Source organism: Balaenoptera borealis, assembly GCF_965194805.1.
Source record: "Balaenoptera borealis genome assembly, chromosome: 2".
Classification (NCBI taxonomy): domain Eukaryota; kingdom Metazoa; phylum Chordata; class Mammalia; order Artiodactyla; family Balaenopteridae; genus Balaenoptera; species Balaenoptera borealis.
In genome coordinates, this window is record NC_138867.1 from 144,936,008 (window position 1) to 144,957,071 (window position 21,064).

The 21,064-nt window shown below is 39.4% G+C and overlaps 1 protein-coding gene and 1 long non-coding RNA gene across 4 annotated transcripts in view; one reads left to right on the plus strand and one right to left on the minus strand.

The window, feature by feature from the left end:
* Positions 1-11,813, plus strand: part of LOC309623238 — a 105,565-nt gene extending 93,752 nt beyond the window's left edge. The window contains exon 2 of the long non-coding RNA XR_014241286.1: positions 329-11,813. This is a non-coding gene — a long non-coding RNA (uncharacterized lncRNA). The remainder of the gene's footprint in view (positions 1-328) is intronic.
* Positions 10,931-21,064, minus strand: part of RNF145 (ring finger protein 145) — a gene marked incomplete at its 3' end in the record, with an annotated part of 71,363 nt that continues 61,229 nt past the window's right edge. For all 3 annotated transcript variants that reach the window (XM_082379886.1, XM_082379887.1, XM_082379888.1), the window contains 3 exons: positions 16,104-16,251; positions 14,818-15,174; positions 10,931-12,558 (listed from right to left, as the gene is read on the minus strand). In XM_082379886.1, the coding sequence (XP_082236012.1) occupies positions 12,175-12,558; positions 14,818-15,174; positions 16,104-16,251 (889 nt within the window). The remainder of the gene's footprint in view (positions 12,559-14,817; positions 15,175-16,103; positions 16,252-21,064) is intronic.

The window sequence follows — 21,064 nt, forward strand, 5'->3', positions numbered from 1 at the left end:
TCAAGGAAATCTATTATAAATTACTAGTTCAAATTCCTCAGATGCCTGAAGAATCCCTCAAAGGTACACATATTTTATAAAAGCTCACACATTTAATATCATCATGTACAAAAGACTTTTATCAAGGCTGGGTTCTGGCATTGAACCCAACCAACAAACCAACTGTGATTACCCTTAATTTAGAATGAAGTTGGCTATGAAGAAGAATTGCTGTGAAATATAATTCTCCCCATCTAAGGAGGAACAGAAAATGAATACTGGTGAGGATAAAGTCGTAGAGAGTGGCTCACTTGGTTTGGGGGGAAGTTGGTGTGAACACTGTATATAGAGAAAAATAAAAATAAAAAATAATCTCAGGCTTTGCAACTAAATGGACATGGGTTAGAATCACAGTTCTGGAACTTACTCGCTATGTGGTCTGTGAGGTCGATTTATTTAACCATTATGAACCTCAGTTTCCTCATCTGCAGAATTGGGACTATTTTGAGTGGGTGTTCTTTACCTGGCACTATAAGCAATCCCTGTCCTCTAGGTCCTGAGCCAAGCACTATGGATAGTGGATAATGAATGGATAATGTCTGACTGCTGGGGCATCCTGATCTCTTACCTAAACTACCACAGCTTCTTATCAGGTCTCTAGCAACCATTCCTTTCCTCCTTCCAATCCATTTTCCACACAACAGCAGCATGAACTTCCTAAATGGTGAATCTTCTGCTCAAAGTCCAAACTGCCTAATGCGGAGCACCAGCCCCTTCATGACCTCCTGACCTCGTCCCTGAGTGTCTCTCCAGCCTTTCTCATGATGCCCCTTCCCAACCCTCTTCCTTTCATCTCCTCCACTCTCTAAGCTCTAGTGCTGTCCAGTAGACTTATGTAATGATGGACATGTTCTATATCTGCAAGATCCAATATGGTAGCCACTACCCACACATGGCTACTGAGCACTTGAAATGTGGCTACTGTGACCAAGGAACTGAATTTTTTTCAATTTTTATTTAAATACCCACATGTGGCTAGTGGCTACCGTAGTAGACAGAGCAGACACGCAAAACTTCTTTAGGTTTCCAACCAGCTATGTCCTCTCTTGCCTCTGGGTCCTTGCCCTGCTGTTCCCTCTTATTAGAAGACCTTCTCTTCAACCTTTGTCTCAGCCTCCATGTCACTTATTGTATGTTTCATAGGATAGGATGTATATAAATTATGCCACTAACAACTTTCAACCAACAAACTTTCACTGGTGCAAAAAAGTTTATATTTCAGAGCAAGAACACATTAACTATGCCCTTTACTTGCCATGGATGATTTGCAAGGTTTTTTTCTCTTTGCCCTTGGCTTTTCACTGATCCAGTGGGAGGAGGACATAGATGGTTGATCACAGGCCATGATTCATCCCATCAGTATATTTTATTTGATCTTCACAACATTTTTTAAATGGAGCCAACATTTTAAGTGGAAGAGACTTCACTAAAAATCTGGATTCCTGGATGGATGCTCTGGAAAGACTGGAACATCTGCGCCCACATTCACTTCTGCTCAGCAACAATCAGCTGGACTCTCTCCAATGTGGTAGTTACTAGGCACATGTGGCTATTTATATTTAAATTAATAAAAATTAAATAAGATTGAAAATTCGATTCCTCAGTCTCACTAGCCACGTTTCAAGTGCTCAAGCCACATCTGGCTAAAGGCTGCCCTATTGGCCATTTCCTTCATCGTAAAATGTGCTCTTGAGCTGCATTACCTAGAGGGTAGTGGGAGTGCTGCCTCTCACAGTTGGAGAAACAGCTCTTCAGGTCTCTGTGGTCCCCAGCCAGCTCACTTCATCCCTTTACGTTACCTCCCTGACCCCTGTAGGCATTTGAACTTGAGAACCTGGGCTACCATGTGCGTTGGGGTTTCTGCTTAGTTTTGCAATGTTTTGGAAAATACCACCAACCTTATCTGGTCATGAAAGTATAAAAGGAGTAAGAGCTAGAAGTGATCTGAAAAAGTGGTTACGAGAGTAGAGATAATAAACCTGGATAGTGTGTGTGTGTGTCTGATCAGTGCTTCCTTGGTAGAAACTATTCAAGCAGGAAGCAAACTGTGGTTAGAAAGTGCTGTGCATATGTAATCAATGCTCAACAAAAGGTGAGCAACAGCACCTGTCAAATGCAGTAATTCCTGAGTATGTGACCTGCAGGGGGCAAAGGTAACATAAATCATGGAGTCTTGGCAGGACCTGATGAAGTAGGGGGTCAGGGGAGTCAATGCCAGCTTAAAGGGCAGGAGCCCCTAAGCTCCTGTTGAATATTACAAGTGGGAGTGGGCTTCTACTTTCTGATTTTTCCAGAGAACTCAGGAACCCAGATTCTTTATGTGAAATCTCCTAATTTTTAAATATTAACTCAAATTTTTTAGAAACACTGTCCAAGCAAAATAAAACAAGTTTACCAGTCAGATTTGGTCCCCAGGTACCAGTTTGCCAAGTCTGAGTCCATAGTTTGGTGGTGGCAGCAGAGATCCACTTGCCAGGCTGAGTCAAGAGAAGACTGGACATTGAGAATACAAAGGTTCAGGGTGGGGGGAATTGTGCAAAACCCAGGGACCCTGGTTGCAAAGGCCCCCAGCTCATCAAGATCCAACTGCAGGGCGTTCAAGTGACAGGGCAGCAGAGAACGCTGATCTCTTGAACACTGATTCCCAGACTTTGATGCACATAGGGATCCCTGAGGAAGCTTTTCAAAATCCTGATGTCCAGGTCTCACCTCAGCCTAACAGAATGTCTGTGGGAAAGGGGGGACCCCAGAGGATTCCGATGTGCAGCAAAGTTTGAGAACCACTATGCTAAGGGATGCTCTATGATTCCAAGAACCTGTCTCCACAACATTGATAAAGCTGGTCTTTGGAAGTAAAACATGCTTCAATATGCCTTACAGAAGGCAAGAAGACTATTTCAATTTTAAATATTGAAGGTTTCTCACATTTGGTGGAAAATGAATCCAGGAGTAACAAGCTTAAACCCCCTCCTTAGTCACTTTGGACTATGAACAATGGACTTCACAAAGAGCCACAGGTAACCTGAGAAATTGGGCCCCCCATAAAGGAACTCATCACACTTTATTGTTCTTATTTAACTGCGTATCTTCCGAATGGACTATGAAAGCTCTAAGAGGGCAGTGACTACACCTGGCATTGAGCTCATGGCTGGTGCCCAGGAGTTACTTACAAACATGTGTTGATTAGATGCCCTGGGGACATAGGGAATGTAAACTAGTTGGGGAACGGGGAGGATGTGAGATGGGATACTGGTTGGAGCTATGTTTCTACAACACCTTACACAGAACTGAGAAAATATCAGTTGTCCATATCAAAGAACACAGGTGGAGTTTGGAGATCATCTGTCAGCTACTGAACAAATGAAACCTACAAAGTACCCAGCACAGAGAAGTGTCCAGGAGGTAGTCCCTGAGATGTCTTCCTTATCACCTCCACCGATTTTAAGGATAAGAATGAAAAATTCTAAAAGCCTGCGTCTGTGAACAGGCATGCACCATAATGTAATTATTAAGTAGACTCTGAAGCCAGACTGCCTGGGTTCAAATACTTAGCACTTTGGACTTTGAGCAGGTCATTGAACTCCTCTGTGCCTCAGTTTCCTCATCTGGAAAATGAGGATGATAATACCTACCTCAACAGAATGGTATAAGGGACAAAGGAGGTTTTTTTGTGTGTGTAAAGAGATTAAAAGAGAACCTGGCACAGGGCAAGGGTTAGCCATTATTTTGTGGGAGAATACAAGAAAAAAAGAGGATGTAATGCTACTTTGGGATAAACATGTCAGATATTTGGAAAACATGGACCACAAGCTCAGTTAACTAGAAAGCAGGTATTCATAATGCCTTGGGGTCAACCCTAAGGGGAAAGGGAGGGGATTCAGTTCCCTAGTTCTCAGGCCCTATAGAACTCTCTTTAAATACAAGGCAATAGTCACTAGAAAGATTGGGTGGCTCAGTGAAATGACTGTGCTTACACTGATCCCCTCACTCCCATGCTGGGGGTGGTCAGCGGGGGACCTTCAAAGTCCATGTCCTACAATGTCCATGGTGTGTTATTAATTGTGCCTCCACATTGGATTCTAAAGGCATAACACTGGACCTGAGTCCACTGAACTCCCTCCACCTCTGTCTTCAGAGGTAATGTAAAATGTATGCACATCCATCTGACAAAGCAAAATGTTAGCTTGTGTTTGCATTTGTGACCTAGGAAATGTCTGCTCCATATTTCAGTAAAAGGACTCTTCTTCTAAGTAGTTAATACTACTTTTTTTTTTTTTTTATAAAAGTTGGGTTTTTTTCTTCCTCCCAAATGACCAAGTGTACTTCGGTTGCTCCTTTCACTTTCCACTCTAGACGCAAATGCATTTCTTAGGTATCATTTCTTCAAGCTATTATTTGCTTTTTTTTCTTAAATGTGGAAGAAATGACAAAAACCTAAACCCCTAACATAAGATAAATGGCGGTGGCATGAAGGCAGGCTGTGGGCTTGTGAGATACAGATTGAAAGTTTTAAATGTTCTCATGATACAAAGTAGCTCAGTTAATTGGTTTCCTTCCCTTGGCAACATACTTCCTCACACACATGGCCTTTTAGGAATCAATCCTCTACTGTCAGCAACACGAAAACACAGAGGCTCGCATCTTTCAAGCTGACTTCTATTTGAGTAGCACAAAACATTTGGTTTTTACAAATGTAAAAAACTGCGCTTCTTTTTTTTAAGGGAGAGGGAGGAGTTTCAAGGTAATTTAGGGAAGGCTTTGGAAAAGATTAAACAGCTAGAGAGAAGACAGGGATTTATATATATATTTACATCTATCTATCCGTCACGTGTTGTCCCTCAGAGCGATGTTAATATTTATCTAGGGAAGGAAGCAGTTTTATTTTAAAATTCTCCAAACCAAGACTTGACTCCCAGTCTCAAATACTTCCCATCTGTCCTCACAGTGTGATCACAGGGTCTGCATGATTTGTGGTTCTAACAACATGGACAGCATTTTCCAAATAAATGGTACAAGGACACCTTATAGCCAGCAGCTTACAACTTCCATGTCTTGATGGGCTGTGGCTTGCAATATATTGATTTATTCTGCACCCCAATTTTTATTTACTTGCCCTTTTCCCTTTTTAAGCAATTCACCAAAATTTTGATGTCAAATTGATAGTTTTACATTTTATAATATCCCAGAAATTCTGCTTCATCTTTTCACCAAAGCTTACATATAATACCTTTAAATGTAATGAAACGGCTCTCGTGAATGCAACGTAATAGACACAGGTATTTGGATATTGTTTTGAGGTGAGCAGATTATAACAGAAAGAGCACCAGACTGGAATTCAGGAGATCCAAGCACTGTTCCCAGCTCTGCCATCAACTGTGTGGCCTTGGACGAGTTGGTAGTTTGCTTTCTTATAAAATAGGATAAATGATCGAAATCTCTGAAGGCTGGTTTACCTCCAAAAATTCTATAGTTCTTTAATTCTGTATGCTTGTGGGAAAGAAACTGACAATGTTTTACCTTCAAATATAAATAGTTTCAGGCATTTCTGGGTGGTTAATCAACCAAAGTGGTCAGTAACCTAGGTCAGATCTCATGCGTGCACCTGCGCTGATGTGCCAGCCAGGCTTTGCTGCTTCACTGCAGAAGCCCTGTAGGCTGTTACATCGGCTGCGATCCTTAACCACAAGTGTTCCTCAGAGGCAAACATCTTCATGTCTATTTCTTCTCTAAGAATCTTCTTCTGTAAAAGCAGTAGTTCCAAAAACAAGGACCCCCGCCCCCACCCTCACCAAAAGAGCAGGAGTATTTGTTCCAGATCAAACACTCTCACCTTCCAATGGAATCAGAATCATCTGCAAAATCTGTAAAAAGGTAAATACTCAGGTTCCATCCCAAACCTACCCAATGAGAAGGTACAGGGTGGGCCCAGGCACTTGTATTTTTCACAAGCTCCCCACCTGCTTCTAATGCCTAACAAAGATGGAGAAACACTGTAACAATTTGGTGATATCAACAATGCAAAATTCAGATGTAGATCCAAACTGAAAATACATTCAAGTGAAACACTTGGTCATTGATTTTTTTTTTAATGACTAATGTAATTAAAGGAAAATGAGGTTTATCCACATTGCTTCTGGTTCTCATATTTTTCACTTTGATCAATACAGAATATTTGCACTATACGATTTTATTAAATGAGAAACCAAACTTGCCCAGTAATCACAGCATCTCTCATGTGAACAGAGGGGTTTGATGATTACAATCTAATTTTCTAGAGCAGGTAGTGGTGGGGAGGGTATCTGGGGTGGATTAGAAAGCCCCCTAGACCCACCTCAACTCCTGGCAACTGCCACCAGGCAGGAATGAGTAACCTCAAGTGGCCAGCTCTTCCAATTTTCCAAAAGAAGCTAGAAATTTTGTATGTATAGTCTTGCAATTTTTAAATGGTTGGCAACTAAATCAAATGGTTTCTTCAAACATCATCTAAAAATGCACCATTGAGGCCCAACAATAAAACAAAGCAAAGTTCATCAACCCAGATTTCACCTGAATATCTGAAGTTTTTAAGTTCTGTTCTACGAGTTCTGAGTTCTGTATCTGAATTCGGTTAGATAATCAAAAATTATCTCACAGAAATTACTTCCAGCTGACACGTAACGTTATGCTCTCTGCCTCTAGAACTAATAGAAGTCTCTGCCATTTTTGAACTAAGGGGTTTACACAAGGAGCTACGTACTAAGTCCCTCTGTTCACTCAGTAGGTACGCAGAGGGCTCCCGCCCTATGCCAGGCACTGAGAACACAGCAGTAAACCAAAACTTAGTTAAGTTTAATATTTGGCATAGCACATAAAAAGTACATAAAGCTCATCACTCCATCAGTGGTAAAGATTAAAAATACAGATGGGCAAAGCCTTAAGAGCAAAATGGTACCTCAAAGATTATTTTTTCAGATGAGGTTGAAGCCCAGAAAAACAAAGGCTGGCCAAGGATCATACAGCTTGAAAGGGAGTAAAAATGGTAACTCAGAGCTTCTGCCTTTACTCAAAGCTCCTCTCACCCCTTCTGCTGCCTACTTCCCTAAATACAAGGGGACTGATAAAGGATCGTCAAAGGAAATTAGCAGGCTTGATGCCCATCAGAGAGATGAGAACAGTTTGGCAAGCTGTCATTTGGAAAATAATAGAATATTCCATCTAGAACTGACTCAGAATTTCATCTACATTCATGGAGATTATTATTTCCAGCTAGTCAGAGGCCATTCTCTCTTACCTTAGAACATATAAAACAATAGAAAAGCAAGGAATTGCTTATATCTATTAAGAATAGAAATAAAAATTAAGGGTCAAACAGCCAACATTCATAAAAAAATAGGATAGGAAAAGAACACCAAGATCAGTGTCAGCGAGATTAAGTAAGATGAACAGGACACCAGGAGTGTGGTTAATAGCAGGGTTTACTGTCTTCACTGGCAATGTCCTACCTTTTACTCTCAACCATACTGCAACCGAATGTCCAGTCCACTGGAGGAAGGAAAGAAAGTATTTTTCTGAGTGGCCACAATCACTCATTCTATAAACTGCTCCCAGTATTCTTGATTATTTTCTAAGTAAGCACTACCTACAAATACAACCCTGTTTTTTTTTTTCTAATTTTTATTTATTTATTTATTTTTATGGCTGTGTTGGGTCTTCGTTTCCGTGCGAGGGCTTTCTCTAGTTGTGGCAAGCGGGGGCCACTCTTCATTGCGGTGCGCGGGCCTCTCACTATTGCGGCCTCTCTTGTTGCGGAGCACAGGCTCCAGACGCGCAGGCTCAGTAATTGTGGCTCACGGGCCCAGTTGCTCCGCGGCATGTGGGATCTTCCCAGACCAGGGCTTGAACCCGTGTCCCCTGCATTAGCAGGCAGATTCTCAACCACTGCGCCACCAGGGAAGCCCTACAACCCTGTTTTTAAGAGTATTCTCTATCTTCAAAGGTGGGAGAAACAGGTGTGCCTTAACTGATAAACCACAAAATTGTTTGGAATGTATTTGAATTTCAGAAGCTAATGACAGGCAGCGGACTTCAAAAAGAGATGTGAAAGAGATCCTTGGGTGGGCAGAGTGCTTGTCAATGGGGGTAGTTCTGCTATCACTGAATATAAAAGCAACTTGAAGAGACTAATTCCAAAAGTGAGATTATGGGTGATTTTTGTTTTTTTAAATTCTTTACTTTCCAAATAATGTGTTGAAAAAATGAGGGAAAAGTATTTTTTTAAATCATATAGCATTTAAAAAAAATAATCAAAATCTAATAATTAATTCCTGTTTTCAACTTGCCATAATTCTAAAACTGGAGAAATTCTATTTTTAATATGAAAGCCAGAGTAGAAGCAACTGGAATGTAAAACTTGTTCTTTACAGCTTTTTCTTTTCCCCCCAAGATCGGCACATGATTTAGTAATACTTAAATCTCTGTAAGGTTCTTGTCCCATTACCACAGACATAGAAAAAAGCCTTCCCACTTAAACGCGGAGACTACAAAATTTTTCCTTCTCCATTAACCAATTAAATTTACAATTTGACATACGTTAAAACCTTCTGGGAAAACAGTGTTTCCGATGTAAAAAGGTTTATGAAAACAGGGCATGTTCTTAAGAGAAAACATGGAAGCCCTAATGAGGGATTTCAGGGAGCCACATGTTCAGTGCTGGAAAATCAGACCTCTAGAGACATGCTGTGCAAATAGCATGATTTAGATCATTAGGACAACAGTTTCACATGAAAAAAATGAAAAGCAACACAAAGTGGAAATATAAGTTGAACAAGTATGACAGTTTCAACTGTTTAGTACTAACTTTGATGTCAAAGTTCATAAGGTGATAAAGTTTTTAAGAGGAAACTGATCATGACGGAAAATACGTATGCACTGTCTGAAAAACAGTGGAAATCATTAAGCAGACAGGGCTTACAGGGATGTGGTATTTTCTCACTTAATTTGATCAAGTATCATAGAAGGGAAATTGAATCTAATTTTCTGGTTTTCTCTTCAGTAGTACAAATTAGGTGGTTAAACTTTATGTCTTCTTCTTAAATCAGAGGTCTGACTGTGAGTTGAATACTATTAAAAAAAAATGACCAGAAAATAGAAATTTGAAATACAGATGGCATTATACAGTGCTACTGTCCCAGCATATTAGAACAAGGACCAAATTAAGTCAGAGGTGCTCAACTGGTATATTTTCAATCATTCACAGGTGTGCTCCCAGATTTTGAATAATGTGTAAATAAAAAATTAAGTGGTGCTTCCACTGAGATGTGGCAGTCATCAGCACATCTGATGCATTCTCTTTCCAGGCCCAGGAGGAAGACTGAACTTCCGCAGCCTCTTGTGCGGGTGGGACCACAATTCTGGCCAGGGGGTGGTGCATCCACTGCTGGGAGGAGCAAGTAACTGCTAGAGGACAGCCTTCCAGAGCCTTTTCCCTTGCCATGACCATCAGGAAGGTTCAAGACAGTGACTGTTCCACTAGCCTAGATCCCTGAGTACCTGCACCAAATACAGCACCCCACCCACTCTCCGACAGACACATATGCAGTGTGTGGGACATAAAACTTTGTTTTGAAGCCACTGAGATCTTGAGGGGTTTTGTTACTACAACATAATCTTGCTCTCCTGACTGAAACAAAAGGATACACGCTGATAAAAAGAGTGTTATTTGCCCACCAGGCTGCTGGGCTGAGAGGCTCATGTGACTTGGTTAAGTACAGCTGGGGTCTCTGTGCTATTAGGAGGTTAAAAAGTGTTTTGTAGGGGCTTCCCTGGTGGTGCAGTGGTTAAGAATCCGCCTGCCAATGCAGGAGACACAGGTTCGAGCCCTGGTCCGGGGAGATCCCACATGCCGCGGAGCAACTAAGCCTGTGCGCCACAACTACTGAGCCTTCACTCTAGAGCCCACGAGCCACAACTACTGAGCCCGTGTGCCACAACTACTGAAACCCACGTGCCTAGAGCCCGTGCTCCGCAACAAGAGAAGCCACCACAATGAGAAGCCTGTGCACTGCAACCAAGAGGAGGCCCCGCTCGTTGCAACTAGAGAAAGCCCGTGCGCAGCAAAGAGGACCCAAGGCAGCCAAAAATAAAAATAAATAAAAGAAAATAAATTTATAAAAAATAAAAAGTGTTTTGTAATATGAAACTATGACAAATAAATAGTTTTATGAAAACATCTGAGAACTTTTCCTGAAGTCTATGAGAGAGTCAGTCCTTTGGTGCTTAAGGATGGCCGAGTTCACCGTGCCATAAATAATTTCAACTTCATAGGCAATTTTATTCCTTTAAACAAGGCACCAAATATTTAATATTTGAATATGTACCTTTTACACAAGGGCTGAAATTCAGTTTGAAATCCAAGATTACTGCTAGGTTTTTACACAACAGCCTGACTACCACCAGAGGGTGCCATCTGCTGTTTTCTACCTGACCAGGATCACCAAAAGGACAGTGAGAAACTTTCGGCTATACCTGGGGAGAAATTCATTCTGGTCTAGCCACTTCCTTTCTAAATGTAAAATCATGCTGGTGTCAGGCTAGTTGGATAGAATCACCCAGGAAGCTATGAAATGCACATTCTCAGGCACCCCAAAGGTTAACTCAGTAGGTCTGAAGTGGGGTTCAGAAATGTGTAATTTTTTTAAAAAGTTCCCTAGATACTTCTGATGCAGAGCTAGGTTTGCTACCACTGGTGTAGAAGATTTCAAAGAACTGATCCTTTTCAATCAAAATGTTTTGCCATCTGCAGGGCATTTTTTGACAGGGATCAAGATATCAGAAGCCCAGCTGGATAAGCAAAACCTCCTGAGAACAGAATTTCGACAAGACACCTTACAATAATAATCATCACAGAAATAAAACAGTTATCTTCAAATTTAAATTTATTAAGACATTCAGCTATGTCTGTCAGTCTACATCCAAATTTGCTACTAAAAATAAAATAAAGTCACATCCCACATTAGGAATACCGAGTCTGAAAAACACTTTTTGAGCCAAGCCTATTGTATAAATAAATGACTAGTTTCTTTTCATATCAAAATTCCCATAAAAAATTACATTCCCCCCCTCCCCAGTTCCACCTGTAGCCATGATGAATGTAAAAATTTAAATATGACAAATCCTTGTCAAAGAAAAGGTGCAAAGTCTATTAACAGCTTTAAAAGTGGCATTTGCAGAGTGTGATCATACAGTTATGTACTCATTCCCAAAGTGCAAATATTGCCATAATTTAACACTGTTTTGATTCAGTTGCAAGAATTAAACATTACACAGGATTGAAAAGTACACTTAGGGCCTTTATCAGTGCCCTAAAGCCCTTCCCACTTTGGTCTCCTATACTAATGTGGACTCCAAAGTGTTCATTAGAGTTTTAGTTTACTTCACACAGCCAACACAGTATACGATGTATTAACAAAAGTTTCATATACATCAAAATATTGAAGACTCCATCATAAAGTTCAAGAGTCTCAGATTACATGAATGCACCCACAAGGCCCAAGTGCCCACCCACCCCCTCCCCCAAAGCACATACGAAGTATGAGAGTGCTTCAATCTTTGAATACAATCAATGCTTTTACGTCTTTGATTTCGTTTCAGTGCTGTACAAATAATCACCTGACTTGAGTTCCAATTAACTGAGGGAAAAGGGGGTAGAGAAAAGGGCTGGTCACCACTCATACTTTGTAACAAGAATGGTCCTGTCCCATAGAAAGTGAAATATCAGTTCCACTTCTGCCTGCTTCCTCCCATGGTGTCCTCATGCTCTTTATCCTCCTTTCTTTAGCCCCTTTCAGACACTCAAATCTGATTTTATTTATCCCTTACAGATCAGGGGCCGTTTCTGAAGTTGCTGAGGTTGAATTTTCTTGGCAAACCTCTACCAAACATCAGCATAGGATATATAAATACATTTTGATTAGCATACTTTGCAAAATTTCTCCCACAAAGTCAAGGGGATGAAAGCAGGTGGTCTCCACTGAGAGTACTTCCTGGATTAGATCCTTGGAATGTCAAATTTCCTGCCTAATCACCTCATATATTCACTCCTCAAATCTGGGCACGAATTCCATCATGAGTTAACTTCTCCTCCAGAGTAGCAAAGCATTACTCCTGCTGCTTTTCTTCTAGGCTGACCTCAACAGGATGTGCTGCATCTTTTGCACTAAGAGGATTTTCCTTGGGATCACAAGCCCCTTCCTGGCTATCTGATCTTCTGGCAATGCACTCGTCATTGTCCCTAGAACCTTCTTGCACCCCAGTCCCCCGAGGACGCTCCTGGCCTGGGGGTTCCGTACCTTCCTGAAGCACATTTTGCTCAGCTCCAGCAGGAGGCTGTGGAACCGGGTCAGCTCCTAACCCTGGCAGCTGCGAGGAGTTTTTGAGGTGGCAGTGGCACAGAGGGCACGTCTCCTGGACATACAGCCACTTCTTGAGACAGCCTGCGTGGAAGAAATGACTGCAAGGTGTGATCACAGCAGATTTCATGTCCTAAAAAGGGGGAAAAAGATAACTCGTAAATGTCTATTATCTAAAATCTTTGCTGCTATGCTCGAGTTCTTGTTCCAACATTTCTTTATCACAAATTCTCCATCGAAAATTTGCAACACAGATCTTAGAATAAAACTCATTTTATATTTTTGTAATAATCCTCTTGCCATCAGAGACCCCTTTATACAAATAATACAGGAACCACTGGCTAAGCAATTTTTAAAAAGAAGTAAAAACCAAAAATGAGGAAGAAACGACCTTCATAATGGGGTTCGGACTTAGTATGAAACAAAGGTTATAAAACTGTAGCAGTATGATCGCTGGGTCTCCACGAGTATAATTAGAACCTCAGGAAATCTGATGAAGATTGGACTTTTTCCACTTTTTTGCTTCAACACAGCTCAACACATTATTCCATGATGAGATTATTGGCAAGGAGACAAAATCAGCCACATAACACCAGGGTATTGGCAAGGAAGTGGCAACTTCATTAGGGACAATGTACATCCCAGTTTTCACGATATAAGCCAGTGTTTTTTCAACGTGCATCAGAATCACCTGGAGTGCTGGCTAACCATGCATATTCTGGGGCCACCCCAGACCTACTGGATATCTGAAGATGGCATTCACAAATCCATAGGTAAAGCAAGCCACCCATGTGACTTTAATGCACACTTAAGTTTAATAACCACTGGAATAAGAAATGGTATACTTTGCACTAGTAGTCCCTGCATAAGATATATTTGGGGAGGGAAGGCTAGGGATATGAAGTTTAAATTGTAACAACATACATTTGGTTGATCAACCATTAATTTTGTTTAAAGTCCCAAAACAAGGAGTTGTGGCTATAATAGAAATTCCTTGCCAAGAACTGGTAACACCTGGGAGTCAACTTTTAAGCAGAAAGCCATCCAAGGAAGAGCAGCCAGCTAGGAAGGTAAGCAATTTGAGTTTTATTTTCAGTGTGGTATCAGCAGGTAGTTCAAGCACCTCAAAAAAAGTGATGTGACAACAGGAAATACAAAAAGATGACTCTCAAATCCCAGAGATGGTATATTTAGACATAGGCTGCTGAAGTTGATGTGCCCCAAATCTGTCTTGGCTATGCTTTGTCCTGCATACAACAAGGCTACCGAGCACAAAGGACCCGAAAGAAGACAATGGCCACTTAAGTTTGGGGGAATCTACATGGCTCCTCAATCCCCCCAGATGCAAAAACAACCTGGAAAATATTATTTTGCTAGTACCCAAAAGTATGCTCTAATAACAATCAAAAAGTGGCAGCTTAATTTTACTCTTAGGAAAAATTCTTACTCTAGATGGCCTTCACGCACAAACACACATCCCTTCTACACTGTAAAGCAGCCTTGGAGCAAGTACCTCCCCTGTATACTCATTGACACTATCTATAGTTTTATTCCGCCAGCCCACACTTTTTAAGAGTGATTTTAAAGGAACAGTTTGTGTTGTGGCCCAGAATTTCTGCCCATACTTCCAACAGTACAGTTTAGCTGTAAAAGCTGCTACTCAATCACCCTCCTGCACAGGTGACTGGTGACTAAACTCTAGGCCTGTTGTTTGTTACTGTTATATTTCCAAGCTGATTTAAAAACTATCTTTCAATTCTTGCTAGAAGGCAGTCATCAGCTATTGAGGGCTCATGTGCCAAAGATGCCAGGGAGGCCAACCATAATGTACACCAACTGGGTGCCTCTGCCGTATCTCCTGCCCCCTACTTCCACACAGAGGCTGCATCCACCTCAGATATACCTCAGCCCACAGGGAAGCACATACTCTCCACCCACGTCAAGTGAATGAAAGTTTACTCCCTACCCTGGAAATACCAGAGGGAAAGAGTCAGAATCTTGGCACACCACTTTTCAGAAGTTGCTGACTCCTGATTGATAGTATGTATTTGATAGTACACATATGTGTGTGTGTGTGTGTGTGTGTGTGTGTGCACGTGTATATTCAGGAGTAAATATAAAATACACCTGACCTGTTTTTCCTTTATTTATGGGTGAGCAATAATGTTGAAAATAACAATAAATTAGAACTTGAGGAACTAAATTTAAAGCTTACTTTAGAAATAAAATGGAAATATTTTATCAGGTCTTTAATAATATCTGAGGCCCACTTTTTTTTTACCCAGGAGATAATTTCTGCCTGGAAATTTAACTTGAATTTGGATAATGTGGTTAAAGTCCCAAGGGATACATGGTATGAACCACCCAAATGGCTTCTTACTGTATGAGTTACCTGATAACAGATGGCACAAATATCATTGTGTTTCTCAAGCTGCTCTTTCGTAGCTACGGGTAATGATTTAATCTTATTCACAGCATCCCTTCGGAGAAGGAAGCTCTTCCACCCCAGTTGGGCCCGAAGCCACACATTATAGTAGGAATGGATGAAGATGATCATTGAGCCCATTACTGTCCATTCTCCAAAGATGGTCTCAGAGACGCCGTAGGCCACCACACAGAGGGCCACGAGAAACTCCAGCAGGCGGTAAGTGCCGTTCACATAGTAGATGACATCATCCATGTTTTCTACTGGCTCTTTTCTGAATTCCTCAACCATAAATAAGACATAAATAAAAAGTGTTCCTAGAACCTGAAAAAAAAAAAAAAGTATGTATATAATCACTAATAAAGGTTTTTCCTAGACTTTAAGTGATAACACATTACTAATATCTTTAGTATACCAGATTTCATATCCAGAGGAGACAGTGGTACAATTAAAATGTGGGTGATCTCAGTAATACAGGTCTTTGATACTGAAAAGTACCCTGAGATACAACTTTACTAAAATGATTCTGATTAGTAATCAGTCTTCTCTGACATTCTTTCTCTCTTTCCCCTGGTCACCAAAACCCTCACAATTCTATCTAAAATTTCCTAATTCTGTACTCATATCTGTTCCTCAACTTTCAAAGAACGTTTACTTCTACAAGGAACAATGAATAAATCTTTATCGCCAGTGCTACATTTTTCTTTTACTTGTTACTGATTAGGCAGCCAAGATACACTTTTAAGTTACAGTAAGTTTATCAATTCCATGGTAACATTGTGTGTGTGTGTGTGTGTGTGAGTGTGTGAGTGTGTGTGTGTAAAGTATATATCATGTCCGTGTAATACATACACAGGTATCATTTATTTATATACATTATGAAACTATGGATATTTTTGAGTGGGCAAAATGTGCTCCAAACAAGCACTAAAATCTTTTAATATTTTATAGTTACTTATCTATTTAAGATTTACATGACAGTTCTGTATCATACCATTTTGAAAAAGAGATATTGCGAAGTTTAATTACCTTGATTAAAAAAAACTACAGTGACAGATAGGCTTAGTATTTTAATAACCTACCTTCTAACTCCTATGCTCAAATAAATGTAATGCATTCTAGTAAAGAGGATGGGAAGTAATCACCTAAATAGACCACTTATCATCATTAATCTTGAAAAAGTTTAATTCCTTTTCTGGAAGGAAAAATAAGAAAATCAGTTATTATATAAAGTTAATTAATCCTGGGCTTACCTGAAGAGAGGTGAGAATGCTGCTAGAAATAATGATAAGAAGCCAAAAATCCATGTGGAAAAACTGGCAAATCATATAAGCCATATAAGCAGGGAACACCAGTAAAAATAAACAAAGGCTCACGGCACGGAAGTGTTTCCATAAACTCCTAGAGAAAGAAAAGTATTCTTTTAACGTGCCTGTCACCTAGCAGCACAACTAACCGATCTTGTGCCATGCTTCAATTTCACAGCATTTTACTGCACACCCTTCTCCATGCCAGTCACAGTGCTAGATTTCAGGGCAAGTCATGTCAAAGGCTTCAAAGCACCTTTTCTCTTAACACCCCACACTCAGCCAATTGACAAGTACCACCAATTCTTTTTTTTTTTTCTGAATAGTTTGCTTTCAATCTCATTCCCATTCCAAGCAATCTCAAAGCGATGTCAGGCTTTTATAACATTAAACTTCAACAATTTTAACAGTAATGTGCTGTCTTAAGTCATGACGTCCTCTCCTCACCTGCACCACCCTGGATGAAAATCTCTGCAGCCGTTGAGTTCAGTGTTACTAAGAGGAATGGCTCTCCGATGAGCAGGGGTATTACCCCTCACATCTGTTGAGGTTGGGGAAAAACTAAGAACCACTGCACTTTAAGACCTACTAGCTGATCTTCCTCCCTTCTAGCCCCTGTTCCTAGAGAGATTAATCGTTCCAAAGCTCTGCTAGCATAATACTGTCAATACCTTCTCTAAACTTCCTAGCCTGGCATTTTAGGTCCTCCACTCCCAACTTTTTTGTTTTTTTAGCCTTTTTTTATTTATTTTTTTTGGGCTGTGTTGGGTCTTCGTTTTTGCATGTGGGCTTTCTCTAGTTGTGGCGAGCGGGGGCTACTCTTGTTGCCGTGTGCAAGCTTCTTATTGCGATGGCTTCTCTTGTTGCAGAGCACGGGCTCCAGCAGTTGCAGCATGCAAGCTCAGTAGCTGTGGCCCACGGGCTTAGTTGCTCCGCAGCATGTGGGATCTTCCCGGACGAGGGCTTGAACCCATGTCCCCGCATTGGCAGGCGGATTCTCAACCACTGTGCCACCAGGGAAGTCCCCATCACTCCCAATTTTTTGGTCCAAACTTGCCAACATCTGTCCCTCACTACAAGCAAAGATGGTTAACTCTCTTCCCAAGAAAACACAAGCACTCTTAAAAATCCCACCAGAAATGCCTGCATCCCACTCTCTCCTTTTCTAAACCCTTTAGACTAGCTCAAGCTAAACAAATATATTTACATAGGTAATGATATCCTTTCCCCAGGAATCACCTACCCTCTCAGAATTCTTAACATCTGTACCAAACAATCATACAATAAATTGCAGCACTGCTTCAATATACAGATATTTATATATAATATTTTATATATTATGTATCATATACACCTAAACGTTCTTACTTATATTTTTATTTTATATTTATTATTTAAATAAAAATATTTTATATATGTACACACATTTTAAAAAAGTCTTATCACCCATATTTAATCTCCTCAAAAATAGGATAACTCCAGCTCCTAAGCACAGAGGCTTGTTTGAAATAAGTGCCAAATAAAACTTGAAAACTTATTTCTGCTTGATATTTTTCAAATTATTTTCCATCAGTTACTACCTTTTCTTACCTACCCACCTATCCACCCAAGTGCAAAGCCCTATGATATAAGCAGGACAAAAGTTAATTGTGGTCATTACACAGCAGAATAGTTCCATGTATAACTTTATGCTTTTAAGACACCCAACAAGTCAAGAAATTTCTTAGACTTAGATTTCAGCTTCTGATTCCACTTGAACCCTCCTTGTCAATAGTGGAATACACAGCAGGAGTCCCCTAGTTATGGCAAAAGGAGAAGGAACATAATCTTTTCTTTTATTTAGTTCTTCGTACATTGTACTATTCTAATAGATCATTCCTTAAATATACCCCCAATTTAATACAGATTGTAAACCAACTTCTAAAAGAAAAATGACACAAAACCCTCCCCCAACAAGTGCCTTAAGCAGAACCTTGAAAAAATCTTTTTGTGCAATAAAAAAAAAGGTATGATTTCCACCCCCTACAAGTTTATTGTTTACTTTATATATCCAATTTATAAGACAAATGATGATGTAATGACTTATTACCCCAACAAGGGATTTAAAAAAAAAAAAAAAGATGCTAGATACTTCCATTTCCTTGGTAAATAAAAGCCAAAGTTGGAGTAATTTTTTAACATAAGGATCACAAATCTAGAAAGAAATCAGCGTGAGCCCCAAACAGCCATTCCCTCTCTTAAAAACAAAACTCAATTACAATCTATGTAAACTGAATATCAAGACTTAAATCATTTAATGATTTCCTAATAAAAACAAACACAGATTATTTAAAAACATTATGAGGAAACGTGAATTTCAACCAAAGTAGTTTAAAGCTCATAGCCACAATAATTATGCTGTTTTAATTAAATATCAGCATCTGTGATATGTTCTCAAGTCCATGTGGAGTATCTCAAGGAGACAGAAAAATCATCCTGCCTACCTTTAACTCTATTACAACACAGGTGGGAGGAAAAATAACCACACTAAGTTAAATGCTATACTGTGTGGGACTGTCCACAATTAGCAAGTCTGATAAGAAAGTAAATTATTATTCTGGTTAAAATTAAAGCTAGGTACTTTGGAAAGTGTTTTACATCTTTTCTTGTCAAACATTTTTCTTACGAGAAGTTAAGGGACAAATATAAACCTGCCACAGTAGCTCTGCTTTGAGATTCCAAACTTTTACTTTTTTTAAAGAAAAGCAGGCAGAAAGGAATTACTGTAACAGTAGTTATAATAGGGCAATTTGCCTTAAAACTTTAAATATTTTTTTCAAAATCAAGCTAGCTGTGATCCACTTATATAATTTACATATATATACAAACATATATTTAATACATGTACACAGAAAAGTAAATATAACATTATGCCAACAGTTTTAAACTTACGTCTAATTTCTGTGTTTTATATACACACAGACATTACATACATATTTATCCTTATTTAAGCAGTTAAAATTCAATAAAAATCTAATTTAAAATTAAACATAAAACGAATAGCGGAAAATGATGCTAGAATCACATCCCATTAACAGGTTAAGCACTATAAAGTGAAAAAAAAATGTTTTTAATTCACCTCAACCCATTTCATGAAAAGTTAGTCATTTGAAAATCTGCTATATCATTTGAATACAGTAGACTCTAGTTGTAAAATTCCTTGCTAACAACTGTAATAAAATTCCTGGATAAAAGTAACAATTACATCTACGGCTAAAACTATCTGAGACACATTTTTAAGTTTAAACACTGGAAGTTACCTCCAGTCCAAGCAACACCAAGACGTGTGAGGATTTTCCCCTAATAATTACAAAGTCTTAACGACAGAGAGAAGCAGAGTTTCAATATTACCTTTTAATTGTTCTCCTAATGTGAGAATTAGGATATTTTTCATTTCCTTTTTTAATGGTGCACTTAATTGAATTAATTACAATCCTGGTACACTTAATTGAATTAATCACAATCCTCTGTTTAGACTGCACTATCGTTATGGTCTGTGCATGTCCCTCTTTTTATTAGTTCGTAATCCAATTAGCTATTTTAAATACCTGAAATGTAGCAAGCATTCATGAACCCATCTCCCCGTACAAAAGAGGCCCTGGACCACATGGCAGGCCAGGCTCGTCCATGTCCTGCCTCCCTCCACCCAATGAAACCATTTCATGAGTCCTGTGCTCTTCACGCTCTTGCTTGCTTCCCTTTCTACAGTTTTGTTTATCCATATGTACTCCTAAAGAGTGTATTTTAAAATTCTGTTTTTGACATAAAAATAACATTCTATATTGTCATCTTTTTGGATTTACTTCATCTATTGCTATGAATCATTCATAATGTTTAATGCATCACTATGTTTTTAACATTCCACTGTGACTATTATCACATTTATTCACCCCCTTTCCTGTTTGATTGGCATATGATTTGTTCCCAGGCTTTTGCTATTGTGAATTGTGCTATGAACATTCTTCTACATGTCCCTCCTGAACATGCACAAGAATGTCTTGAGTATCTACGTAGGAGGAGACAATGCTAAACTGTTTTCCAAAGTGATTACACTAATTTACACTCTTACCAGAAACCTGGGATATCTGGGCACCTATGTTTTCTTCTACCCTAGGTATCAGCTTTCTTTCCTCTCTCTCCCTTCCTTCCTTCTTTTCTATTATTTTTTCATTGCCACTTCCATAGGTTTAAAACAGTATCTCACAGCAGTCTTGATTCACATTTCTCTGACCACTAAAGACACTGAACCTCTCTTCATATTCATTGTTTCCGCTTTCACTAAAAGCCTGATGATGTATTTTATCCACTTCTCTCACCAATCTGAGCTATTTACATATTCTTGATACTAATTCTTGAGCAAGTGTGAATACTATAAATATCTTCTCCCAGGTTTGTAACTATCATTTCTAATACAAGTTTCCTTTAGGTTTAGAAAATGTTATTAATTTTGATAGTTAGATTTATCATTCTTTTCTTTCATAATCATAGTCATTCTTAGTCTCAGTCTTTCACGGCCAGTTCCATCAGTTTAAGAATTTTTTTTCCTACTTGAAGGTCCAAAATATACTACTCTATGCAGATTTAATTTTTTATTTTGACATTTAAGGCTCTACCATTCTGGAGTTGATTCTTTTGTTTACGGCCGTGAGATAGGAATCCAATTCCATCTTTTTCCAATTAGAAACCATTTTTTTCCAGCTACATTACAGAAGAGAACCACCTGCCCCACTCATCTGACATGCCACTTCAGTCATACACCAAAGTCCCATATATATATGGACCTGTCTGGGGGCTCTGTTCCATTGGTCAAGTTGTCTATACTTGAGCCAATTATTATAAAAACTTCACAATATCTCCTATTGTAAGTG